A 13,300-nucleotide genomic window follows, 5' to 3' on the forward strand; every position below is an offset into this window, starting at 1 on the left:
AAATAAATAAATAAATATAAGTTATAAAATACGACAAAATCCATCTAATAAAATTGAAAACGCTTACCAAGCCACCTGAAACAACACTCTCATATTCAGAAAGCTAATTATCTCAAGTCAACAAACAAACTCAACACAAAGTAAGATTCCAATCAGTCCATCATCGCAAACATATATCAGAAAAATAAAAACATAAAACAGTTTTGAGAAGGCAAAAAAGCACCCCGAAAACAAATAATCTATCCGAACAAAAAAAAACAAAACCCTGAATTGGATCTCCAAGGTACGAATCGATCCGAGCAGCCCAACAGTTGATGTAAACCTTATGGTGGTGATGTATACATGAGCCGAGGGCCACTTCGACTGAATGAGTATCCCTGACGTTCTCGTCCGTGAGATTCTCCTCCTCTCGCTCGAAAGTAACGCAGGAGATTAGGAATCGACTGGAAAACACGATTTTGTCGATGAAGAATCGATTGGACAAGGAGGAGACACAAGAGAGTCGTTTGGATAACACGCCATTGGCACAGCGGTTGCAGCAGGACAAAGAAAGGGTGGGTGATGTGAAGGGCTAAGAAGTCATTTTGCCAGAAGGGCATAAAAGACAATTCATGTGGAAGATTGGTACAATCATATATATATATAAGATATAATATCCTGCGTTTACCTAGTTGAAAACTCTTACAATACCTTCGTCAAGAAAACCGAAAAGCATAACAAAAATACAACCATGGAAATTAACAACGATCAAGAGATGTCGACGGCTTCGAATCTTTTCGAGTATCTGATGGGCAGAAGATATGAATCATATGATTCGGACAGGATTCGTGATAGAATAGTACGAGAAATAGTCCTCATTAACAACAGCGAAAGAGATTCGGCTCTTACAAGAGATGATTTGATTGACGCCATTCATTTTGCGATCGAAGAGGAGATTGCGTATCTGAGAGACAGTCGAGGTGGATTTAGCGCTGATTGGACGCCGGCAAATGAACAGGCCCTGTTCTCCGCGATAATTTGTCTCATAAGAGTCGTGTTTTCAAATATGATTGAGAATCTAATGTACGAGCTGAATTTAATTCTCGAAGAAGATCCTCGTCAGCATAATGATGATTTGTCCGATAAAACTATTGATGGATATTTGAAGGAGAGGAATTTTAGCGGCGTGGCAGCGCCAAATGAAGAAACACAGTTGTGCATTGTGTGTAGAGACGATCTTCGGAAGGAAGTCGAGACTAAGGAGATCGCACGGCTTGAATGTGGACACTTGTATCATGTCTATTGCATAAAAAAGTGGCTTCGACTCAAGAATACTTGCCCGCTCTGCAGAGCTATTTGTGTGAATTTGTAAATATTAGTAAAACAATTTGTTTATTCATTTTGTATATATATTTTTTAATGGTATTGGTTGAGCTAATTAAATGAACAAAAATCAAATCTCGATGGGTTATAATCCAATCCCAAATCTCTTGCTATTATATCATAAAATTTTTGCAATTTCTTTTGTTTTCTTTAAATTCATATCGCATTTTTTACCTCTTCACTGTACTGTTTTAAATATAATTTAAAAAAAATAAAAATAAAAGCAAAATTATGAAAAACAATTACCAAACACTATACCTCCTACATAATTATGTCAAAAGTAAAATAATCATTTTTATTGGGATCCTACCATATTTTGTAAAAAAAAAAGAAAAAAAAGTGGAATGAAATGCAAAGTAAACACAGTCGTACTAGTTCTAATGAAGTTTGTTTGTTTGTTTTCTTTTATTTTTTTTTTATCTAATTTGTATTATTTTTATCTTATTTTTATTGGAGTGCAAACTCAAGTCCCACATGGGAAAGTTATAATGAAAATTTCACACTTTATAAGTCCAAATGAACTCCACTAGAATGAGGCCTTTTAGAGGATATTTAAAAACAAATTCGTGCGGCTCAGCATCATTTGAATAGTGAAAATCCAAACAAATCCCTCAAACAAACACGAGGTTGCCTAAATCAGCTCTGCAAGACAGCCGAAGAACATCCAGAAATTGTGTTCTTGCAAGTGGACTACGAGATTGAATGTTAAGGTTCTACCTTATTTATTGCTCCCTCGCAAAAAGTAAGTGAAATTAGACTATGCTTCGATGAGATCACAACCCTAAATAATAGTAATATAGTTTTTAACTAATATAATTTTGGTATTTTTATTTAATAATTTGAATATATTTTTAAAATATATTTTTAATATATTTAACTAATATATTTAATAGCGTGTTTCAACAATCATCGTTGTACCAACCATCGAAAATCACAAATTTTTAAAAAATTTAAAATCAAGAAACCGAATAAAACAAATTGGTCACGTTCTGTAAAATTGTGGTCGAAGTATAAACATTTGATCCCAAATCTCACAATTGGATTGAAAGAGCATCAGTAACACTCTCTGAAAATTTTAATTTGGTCATACAGTTAACGAAACAAGAACCTATGTTTTTAGGTATTCTTTTTCTTATGTTTGTATTATTTCTTATAATAACTTTTTCTTCTGATTTTTAAAAAGAAAACAAAAAAGTTTTAAAATCGAAAAATTTATAAAACTAAAAGTCAAATATGTATATAGATAATGAAAATAATATTTTATCAATATTTTTGTTATTTATTATCCCAATAAATCTAAATTTTATTGAATTATTTGTTATTTAAAAATTTTAATTAATTATCCAAATTTAATATTTAAAAAATAAAATAAAATCATCAAAATTATGATAACCCGGCAATAAAAACTTCTTATCAAATATATATATATATTATATGGTATATGATATGATATGATATGATATATATATAATATCCGATATAGATTATTTGATGTCAAACGAATCTTAACTAATTAGTTATTAAATAATGTGATACGATTTATTTATTAAACACCCTCTTTTGCCAAAACCAGAACCTATATATACATACATACATACATACATCCCTCTGTTCATATCGTTCAAAACTCTAACCAAACTTTCGTCAAGAAACAACATAGTACTATGGATCCTTCTCTTCTAATAGTCCAGACGAATCAATCATCCATCGAAAGTGATGCCGCAGTCCAAAGAGAAATTAACAACGCTCAAACTCCGAGTAATTACACCGATCGAGAGTCGACCAGCCTTTTCCTTTTCGAGGATCTGATGAACAGAAGATGGGAATCATACGATTCGGACAGGGTTTTTAGGAGAATCCTAGAAGAAATCGATCAACAAAATTATCCAGCAGAGACAATCCTGACAACCGATGTAATCGACGACATCACCAATCTGGCGATCGACCAAGATATCGAATATCTGAGAGATGGATCGAACGTTGATTGGACGAGGGTGAATGTAAATGCCCTGTCCCTTGAGATATGGGGTTATGTAGAGCACCGTGTTTCCCATTATATGGAGTATTTACTGGATGAAGTGGCTTTAATAGGCGAACATCCTCGCCAGAATTGTAATAACGATGGTTTGTCCGATGAAATTATTGACGTATATCTGAAGAAAAGGAATATTACGGGCGCAGCGCCAGACGAGATGTGCATTGTGTGTCGGGATGATCTTCGGGAAGAAGTCGAGACTAAGGAGATTGCTGGGCTGGAATGCGGACACGTGTATCATCTCGATTGCATAAAGAAGTGGTTTCGACTCAACGATACTTGCCCGTACTGCAGAGCTATCTGTGGCATTAATAAAGTCTAGAAAAGCAATATATATTTATAGTTTACAATGTAATAGATTTATGATACATATTTTCAGCGACAGAACCAACCCCTGAGTTTCGGAAGTTGGCCCTCGTATTTTACTGATTTGACACTGTTTTTTTCAAAAAAAAAAAAAAAATTGATCAGTTTGAATATAAAACAAGTCAATTTTAGTCATTTATAGAAAAATTCATCAAAATTGATCTCAACTAAAAATATTTTAATTATATTTAAATTAATTGTTGTTAAAAATAATATAACATGAAGACAGACAAAAGATCTTATCTTATACTCCCTCCATACGTATTCTTATATTTGTATTGTTTGAATATATTTGTATTATTAGATATATGTGTCTGGGATAATTTGACCATAAGATAATTTTATTAAAAACATTATTTACTGAATTATATATTATACTCTTATATTTTATTATATTATTCTAATTTTTAATATTTATTTATTTTATTTTTTATTCGATAGAATATTGAAATTAAAATATTAATATATCGTACATATATTTAATTATATATATCTACATATAATTATATATTTTTAATTATTTTTAATTAAATATTTAAATAAGTTCAATTATAATATATATTTCTTAGAAATTTATTATAACAATTATAATTATAATTCACAATAAAATATTTAAATTAACTAAATTTTCTTGAGAGAGGATCGTTTCCGGTGAGTTCATTATTGGTTATCGGAGTTTCTCCATTGTGGATTTCGTTTTCCTTCATCCATGCAAGTGATGGTGAGTTTCAAAAAGTCCGTAAAATACCGGAAAAACTCCACCGCCGACTCATGGAGTGCCGTTTGGAGGTCTTCTCGGATCTGTCCTGTAAAACGTTAGCCGGGATTGTCACCATTCTTTCCACACCTCCCGGAGCTACAGAGAATTCGTCATGTGTGATTTCTCCGGAAACATGCGACGTTGTAATTTCGCCGGCAATCGACATTGTGGTTCTGCCCATGCTAACTTGCGATTTGTCAGTTGCATAAAAATACGAGACTCGTTGGAGTCCCGCTGGGCGTATTAATCTGTTATCGCTAAAATTCGTCAATGACGGCCGGAAGAATTGGGTCTGTTGAAATTGATGTAATTCGGGTTCCGCAGCTTACTCAAGAAAGTATCCAGTCTAGTTTTGCAATAAAAATCGATGTGCAAACGGGTGTGGATGGAATCGATCGCAATATTTGATTCGGGGCTGGTTTAGTATAATGGGAGCGACTGGGATTTGATCATACGGATGTAAAAATGAGACACAAATTAAGGCTGGAAATTAAATGATATTAATTTGAAAAGATAAATTATTAAGATCCAAGAATAATAAAATAAAGGAAAGCATACAAAGAAAGAAACGGATTTGATCTTGGAGAAATAAAAGTATCCAAATAAGGGAGTAACAAACTGAACTTCTTTGTGGGTCGCATGGGCCGATCCTCTGGGTTGGGCCGCCACTTTTTATCAAACCTACAAAAGTTAGGGAGTAACAAATATATATTTTGTCCACTTAAAAAAATCAACAATTAAATTTAAAATATTATTTTTTTTTATATTATTAGTATAATTTTTCATATTTAAGATAAAAAAACACATTTGTGAGAATATTTTATGAACTCAACAATTGTGAACAAGTTAAAGATAAAAAACCAAATCTAAAACAATTCAATTTAATTTAAACCTAAATAACTAATATATCAACAACCTCCGTAAATATATATATATATATATAAATATATACAAAGTGATCAAACCTATTGTTTTACTGGTCTATACTAATTCACACAGATAACTTTGCAGACAGGGCAACTGTTGTTGAGTCGAAGCCACTTCCTTATACAATCAACATGATACATGTGTCCGCATTCAAGCCGTGTGATCGCCTTAATTTCGAGTTCTTCCCGAAGATCCTCTTGACACACAATGCACATCTGCACTTCTTCATCTGGGGCCGCCGCGCCAGTAAAATTCCTTTTATTCAGATATCTGTCAATAGCTTCATCGGACAAACCATCATTATGCTGATAAGGATGTTCGACCATTAAATTCATCGCATCCGCTAGATTATCAATCAGATCGAAAACGCGGCGCTCTACGAAACCAAATATCTCATAGAACAGGACATATTCATTTTCTGTCGTCAAATCAGCGCTAAATTTATCCCGACTGTCTCTCAGATATGCAACCTCTTGCCCGACTGCAAAATGAGCGGCGCCATCAAAATCATCTCTTGTCAGGGCTGTGGCCGCTGAATTTCCTTCGCGGCTGCTGCGCTTGTCGAGTACTACTCGTACAATTCTATTACAAATCTTGTCCGAATCATATGATTCCCATCTTCTGCCCATCAGATGCTCGAAAAGAGTCGAAGCTGTTGACGTCTCTTGAGCGTTGTTAGTTTCCATTGTAGTACTATATTATGCTTCTAGTTTTTGTTGGCGAAAGTTTGGTATGAGTTTTCGACAAGATAAACATAGACATGTACATATAGAATTTTTTTTTTGGCGGGAAAGGAAAGGATGTTATAAATATATCTTATCTGATCAAGAAGTTCAGATAAGTTTGTTATCATATTAGTTAAGAATTTCTTTAGTATCCAACAATCTTTATCGGATACATGTGATTGCCGGTATCTTGCTGATCTTATCCATTGTGAAATTCAATAATATTGTGAAATTTTGTAAATTATTCTTAAATTTTAATTGTGTAGTTAAAATTAATAGAAGTCAATCTTTATCGGATCTGATCCTATCCTTTGTAAAATTTAATAATATTGGAAAATTTTGTAGACTATTCCTAAATTTTAACTGAATAGTTAATATTAATAGAGGTAGTTTAGGGATTTTTCCTTTTTGCCTCATAATCAATTCCGAGAGTCTAACATAATAAATATTAAATCAATCAATTTCTTTTGCCTTGAAATTTTTGAGACTATCCAAAATAGTTTCATATTTTCCGAATCTATAATATATAATTTATTATATTAAATGGTCTCGAAAATTTCGAATCTACTGAAATTTAGAGACTTTTAATTTCGAAACTTCCGAACCTATTTTAATAAGTTTAAAAAATTTCGAGAATTGTATTAGTTTCCAAAATTCCGAACCTATTTTGATTAGTCTCAGAAATTCCAAAACTGTTAGTATCGGAAATTCTGAGTCTATTTTAATTAGTTTCGGGAATTCCGAAACTTTTATTAGTCTCAGCGATTCCCGATCTATTTTGATTAGCCACAGAAATTCTGAGACTTTTCAGCTCCGGAACTTCCGAACCTATTGTAATTACTTTATGAATTTATGAGACTTTTATTAGTCTCGAAAATTCTGAACCTATTTTATATAATCCCGTAAATTTCAAATTTATTAGTCTCGGAACATCCAAATTTATTTTAATTAGTTTAAAAACCTCCGAACTTTCCAAAATTTTGAAAATTCCAAGTTCATTTGTTAGTCTCGAAAATTCTGAACTTATTGTAATTGGTGTCGAAACTTCCGAATCTATTGTAATTAGTCTCGAAACTTCCGAACCTTCATTAGTCTTTGAAATTTTGAACCTTTATTAGCTTGGGAACTTCTGAACCTATTTTAATTAATTTCGAAATTTTTCAAATCTATCAAACAATTTAAATTCACCCGTCTCTACAAATTAATTATTTTTTATTTTGATTTTAATTAATAATTTTTATTTTAATTTATTTGATATCTATTTAGAATTTATATATATATATATATATAAATTATCTCCGAAATTACAAATGGATAACTATGGACCAAAATCTTGTGTGGTTGCTTATGTTTTGGGCCTGTTTTGGGCTTTCCGGAACCGATTTGGGCTGTGTTCTTCGGCCGGATCTGTGTTGTAACTTGATTTGGGCCGTATTTTTTGGACCGGATCAACAGTGGATTACTTTGCTAAGCACAAATATATTTTAAAATTTTCATAATATTTGGTGTTTAATATAATGAATTTAATATTACAATGGACTTGTGTATAGATATGAAAAGTTTCTTCTTTTAATTTTATATTCTCTTTAAGTTTAATTTAAATTTATAAATTAATTTCATTTATTAGCATATAAGTAAATTATAAAAATTAAAATTGTATGTATTTTTTATATTCTTTAAAATAGGTCATCTTTAATAATGTATAATGAAATATTTTATTTACGTATTTTATTTATTATTTCATTCGTATTTTAAAAATATGTTTACTTTTTATTTGTGTCCTTTTTTTAAAATATTCTCATCTTCGTATTCAATAAAAGGTAATACTATTTTTATACTTCTTTTTTTTACTTTTTATACAAAAGCGCACAATTACAATAAAATTCATATAAAAAAAAATATGGGTTCATTTTTTAAGGAGGAAGAAATATTTTATTTTGATATATATGACCAATAGGTTATTAATATTAAATTATATGTTATTTATTTTGATTTTATATTGATAAATATTGTTTAGAGTATTTGTGGCAAATATTAAAATATATTTTGATACATAATAAAAATGGAAGCAAAAAACTATATATTTTTCAAATACATTTAATAATAAATATAAGAATTTTTTATTATTTTTTATGTTTTTTATCATCTATTATCGTGCTGAAAAATGAATTTAGAAGACAAATTTTACCGTAACTTATTTTAAATTTTTATAATTTACTAATCTATTTGAATGCGTATACACTAGTGCTAAAAAAAAAATATTTAATACACTTGATTACTATAATTTTTTTATATTCTATCTATAACAGTAATTATTACCTCATATATAGATCTTTTAAAAAATAAATTAATTTTTATAGATATAATTATTCAATTATTATAAATAACTAAAATATTTACCAGAAAAGCATTTTACACGCTAGTTCTTATACATTGTAAATCAATAAGATACATTGGCTTTGTTTACTTATATTTTTTGTTGAAATAAATATTACTATTACAAAAAAAAAAAAAAAGAAATATCAACAATTCAACCTGAAACCGACAATTCAACCTGAAACCGTTGTTATTTTTTAATATTTATTATTAGATTAATACGTTGTATAAATTAAGAAAAGATACAAAAATATTTTATTGTTCTCTTGTAATAAGTAAATTATACAAATATAAATATATTTTTAATGTATACAAACGGTAATTATAGAGGTAATATAAAAATAATAGATATTTTTTGTGAGATGATAAAATATATATTGGATTCACGTCAAAAAAAAAAAAATATATATATATATATTGCAGCAAACAAATGCTAGTTGTTTTACTAGTCTTTACTAACTCACACATATAGCTCTGCAGAGCGGACAAGTATTGTTGAGTCGAAGCCACTTCTTTATGCAGTCAACGTGATACTCGTGCCCGCATTCAAGCCGTGCAATCTCCTTCGTCTCGACTTCTTCCTTAAAATCATCTCTACACACAATGCACAACACTTCTTCATCAAGCACCGCCGCTGCGCCGGATAAATTCCTCTTCTTCAGATATCCGTCAATAGCTTCGTCGGACAAACCATCGTTATGCTGATGAGAATATTCTTCGACAGTTAAATTCAGCTCCTCGATTAGATTCTCAATCACACCGGAAACACGCGTCTCTACGAAACCTAATATCTCATAGAACAGGGCATCTTCATTTTCCGGCGTCAAATCAGTGCCACTGTTTCTAAGATATACGATATCTTGCTCGACCGCAAAATAAGAAGCCTCGTCGAAATCTTCTCTTGTCAGGTTTGTGTTTCCTGAATCTTCTTGGATGCTCCTTTGTAATTGGAGTATTGCTCTTACCATTCTATAACAAATCCTGTCGGAATCATACGGTTCCCATCTTCTGCCCCTCAGATGCTCGAAAAGAGTCGAATCCGTCGTCGCTTGACCGTTGTCATTGCTCGGAGTTCGATCGTTGTTTTCTTCCATGTAGTACTATGTTATGCTTTTGGTTTTTCTTGATGAACGTTTTGTAAAAAAATAAACATAGGGCGTATATATATATATATATGTATATGTAGGGTTCAGTTACCCTACCCAGTATACAATCAATCACCAATCGCCATGCGTATTTAAAAATTTTTATTTTATTAATTTTTTGGCACAATATGTTTGGGGTATAGTAATTGAATCCGTACATATAGATTTTTGTTACGGAAAGAAAGGTCGTTTAATAAATATATCTTATTTGATCAATTCAAATAAATTTGTTATCATGCTAGTTAAGATTTTTTTTTTTTTTTTTTTTTTTGGATAAGTATAGAATGATCTTTATCGTATACTTATTGTTGCTGGTATATGGCTTGTTGAGATAATTTAGTTATTGAATTTTAAATTAGATTTAGTTGTTTTAGATATAATTTTATCCGTGGAATTAGATTGGTATGATTTTAGACTATAATTATGATTATGAAATATAATGCAATTTTTTTTTAGTTACATAAAATAATTTTACAATATTGCTGCTCAATCCATTTAAATTTTAATTGTGGTTGATATTAACATGGGGACTTAGGAATTTAAAATTTTTATTTAATGACATTTTAATTATGAAAATTAATAATATTAAATACGTACCTAATATTTAGATAGAATTTATTTAAAAGTAGTAAATGAATTAAGGGTAAAAAATACAATTTGCATTTAAAAGGAAAAATAGGAAAATTTAACGTTTCAAATAAAAAAAAAATAGAATATTAGTTTATGAACGAAAAAAGTATATATTTATTATAATTGCAATTTATTCAATAAAAACGAGATAAAGTTGTTAACCAGTAAATCCGTTGTCGATATAATAACCCTATGATATCTTACTTTAAGATGGTGAAGATATAGTATACTGAATATATGAAAATTATGTTATTAGTTTGAAAATATGATGATATATACTATCTCCATCTGGCTCTAAATGTCACATTTATCTTTTGAATCATTGTACTTAACATTTACCTTTTGCGTTATAAGATACTAATTGAAGTATTTTTACAATTTTTTCTTAATTTATACTACGTTTAGATATAATAATTAATATTCAAACATTAATATGCAAAAAGTGAATAAGACTCTTAGAGCCGGAAATGAGGTAGTATAATTTAGAAATTGTTTATTATTCATGGAATGAATTTAAGATTTGTATTTTCTAGAATACCAATATTATTAGGCGACGAGGTAAAATGCTGAATTTTAAATTCAACTGAATAACACGCAATATGCTAACAAACTACACACGATGTTACTATTGACGGTACAAATACAACAAATAATATAATCACACGGAGCAAATACAATAGTTGATTTTAGCATATAACATATTATTATATAACACATGTTGTAATTATTTAACTTAATTGTAATAAAAATATGTATTATTTTTTTATTTTTCGGGTGTTGATTTTTCGGTATTAATTTTTTCGAATCAATACGGTAATCCTTGTTAACTAAACATTCTGTCACAATTAATGAAAAAATAAATCACATCTATTTTAATAACGATATTCATAATTTATAAAATATACTTCATATATATAGAGAGAGCTGTAAAACAAACGAACTGTTCGCAAGCTCGGCTCGGTTCGGTTCGTTTGAGTTCGCTAAGAGCTCATTCGTTAAGTTAAACGAGCCGAACATGAACATAAATTTTGGCTCGTTATGTTCACGAACGAGTTCGAACTTGTTCGCTAACGTTCGATAGTATTCATTAAAGAAATTAAATTGATAATTTTATATTTAATAAGTATATATATCTTTGTAAATATTATATTTCATTCTATTTTTATTCAAATTTATTAATAAAAATTATAATTATTATTAACTAAATTTAAATTTTTTAAAAAAATTAAATAAATAAAATAAATTTCTCTTAACGAGCCGAGCCAAGCCGAACATGAATAAAAAAATTGTTAAACGAGGCGAGCTCAAATGTTTTACTGTCAATGCATAAATTTGATTTGTTCACCTAATTATTATTTTTTTTCAAAATACGATTTCTGATGAATTGATACAATATATATAATATATATTATTCATTCGTAAAATTTCAATAATTAAATATAAAATATTATAAATTTATTTGATTTTGATTTAAAATCGAGATATTAATTTAAATTTTGATTTAAATAGTATTTTTTATATAATATTTTATATAAAAAAATATTGTAATATATTTTGATTGAAAGTCATATAAAATGGATGGTAATTTTTTTTATTTGAAATAAAAATAAACATATTCTATTATTTTACATCTATTTACGTATATTTCTTGCACACATTTTAATTTAATCTAAAATTTATATTATTAACTACCTAAAAAATTTCAAATTTGCTCTTGAAACTATATATATATATAAGAAAAAATACATTCACAATCCAAATGGAGGTAAAAAAAAAGATAAATAATTTTTTTATCTATTAAAATTTATAATATTTTTTTATATGAATTATTCAAATAATTTTTTAAAAGTGTAAATTATTTTAATCAGAGTAACTGGAGGTCTTTATTATTTTAGACCTGGGACACAATGACCTCCAAGTTAGCACTACTTGATGGAGTGGATAATTTTTAGTTATTTTATTTTATTTTTAAAAATAAAAATATAAAAAAATAAAACTTAAAAATGTAAAAATATATAAATAATAAAATAAAATTTTAAAATATAAAAAAATTAAATTAAATTAAACTATTTATGTTTTATTTTATTTTAAAACTTTAATTTGTTTTTTACTATTTATGTTTTTTAATTTTTAATTTTTAAAATTTTAAAAATAAAGAAAAAATCAAAATTATCTACATATCCTGGCACTGAAGTGGACATGTGTCATCCGACATTTCCACGCATGCATCTTCGGTGACGGAGGACTAAAAATGCAAAAATTTTATACTTATAAGACTTACTTTAAAACAATTTTCAATTACGAAATTAAAAATGATAAAATGGTCAACGGAACTAAAATATATTTTACCCTTTTTAAATCAACAAAGTCAAAATTTCAATATAATTGAAGAAAATTTTTAAAAGTAATATTAGAATATAATATTTAAAATCAAATCAATTAAAATAAAACGCTTACTTAATAAGAATAAAAAAACTAATTAATAAAAAATAAAAATAACACAATATAAAATTTAAAAATACATACACAATAAAAATAAAATTTTAATATTAAATTAATTTTTTATATTAACATTTATTATTGTTTTAGTTGAATGAATTTCCTTTGATAATTCTTCCAAATCAAAATATATAATACTTAAAATTAGATTTTTTTTTAAAAAAAATACAAATATTTTATAAAAATAAACATACATAGTTTTAAAAAAAAAAATAATAATAATAATAGAATTGATTAATAAAAACTAAAATAAGTCAAAAAGAGTATAATCAATATAAGAAATAATACAGAAAAAAACACTACTTCATCCAAACCAAATTAGAAAAAATAGGATATAAAAATCCTTCAAGAAAACATATTTTTGTAACTAATCAATCAACAAAAATCACAAAAAATAAGATAAAAAAAAAAAACAATCCCCAAAAATTGTATGATGATATACACATTTTAACCAAAATGGTCTCAAAAAAATTCC

At 28.1% G+C, this 13,300-nt stretch overlaps 4 protein-coding genes across 4 annotated transcripts; 2 read left to right on the top strand and 2 right to left on the bottom strand.

Annotated features, from left to right (window-relative positions):
* The first annotated feature begins 730 nt into the window (after nt 1-730).
* Nucleotides 731-1,351, top strand: LOC127264835 (ERAD-associated E3 ubiquitin-protein ligase HRD1A-like). The gene has a single exon (XM_051294380.1). It carries the CDS (start codon nt 731-733, stop codon nt 1,349-1,351), a length of 621 nt encoding a protein of 206 aa, XP_051150337.1.
* A 1,675-nt stretch (nt 1,352-3,026) lies between these two features.
* Nucleotides 3,027-3,719, top strand: LOC127264836 (E3 ubiquitin ligase BIG BROTHER-related-like). The gene has a single exon (XM_051294381.1). The coding sequence runs from the start codon at nt 3,027-3,029 to the stop codon at nt 3,717-3,719; it is 693 nt and encodes a 230-aa protein (XP_051150338.1).
* A 1,299-nt stretch (nt 3,720-5,018) lies between these two features.
* Nucleotides 5,019-6,242, bottom strand: LOC127264919 (probable E3 ubiquitin-protein ligase RHG1A). Its single transcript, XM_051294516.1, has 2 exons — nt 5,489-6,242; nt 5,019-5,204 (listed from the first exon to the last, which is right to left on the bottom strand). Exon 1 carries the CDS (start codon nt 6,134-6,136, stop codon nt 5,510-5,512), a length of 627 nt encoding a protein of 208 aa, XP_051150473.1. The 5' UTR covers nt 6,137-6,242; the 3' UTR covers nt 5,019-5,204; nt 5,489-5,509.
* Nucleotides 6,243-8,977: 2,735 nt separating this feature from the next.
* Nucleotides 8,978-9,669, bottom strand: LOC127265028 (E3 ubiquitin ligase BIG BROTHER-related-like). The gene has a single exon (XM_051294679.1). It carries the CDS (start codon nt 9,643-9,645, stop codon nt 9,007-9,009), a length of 639 nt encoding a protein of 212 aa, XP_051150636.1. The 5' UTR covers nt 9,646-9,669; the 3' UTR covers nt 8,978-9,006.
* Nucleotides 9,670-13,300: the final 3,631 nt, after the last annotated feature.

Source organism: Andrographis paniculata, unplaced genomic scaffold, assembly GCF_009805555.1.
Source record: "Andrographis paniculata isolate CXL003 unplaced genomic scaffold, ASM980555v1 Contig71END, whole genome shotgun sequence".
Lineage (NCBI taxonomy): Eukaryota > Viridiplantae > Streptophyta > Magnoliopsida > Lamiales > Acanthaceae > Andrographis > Andrographis paniculata.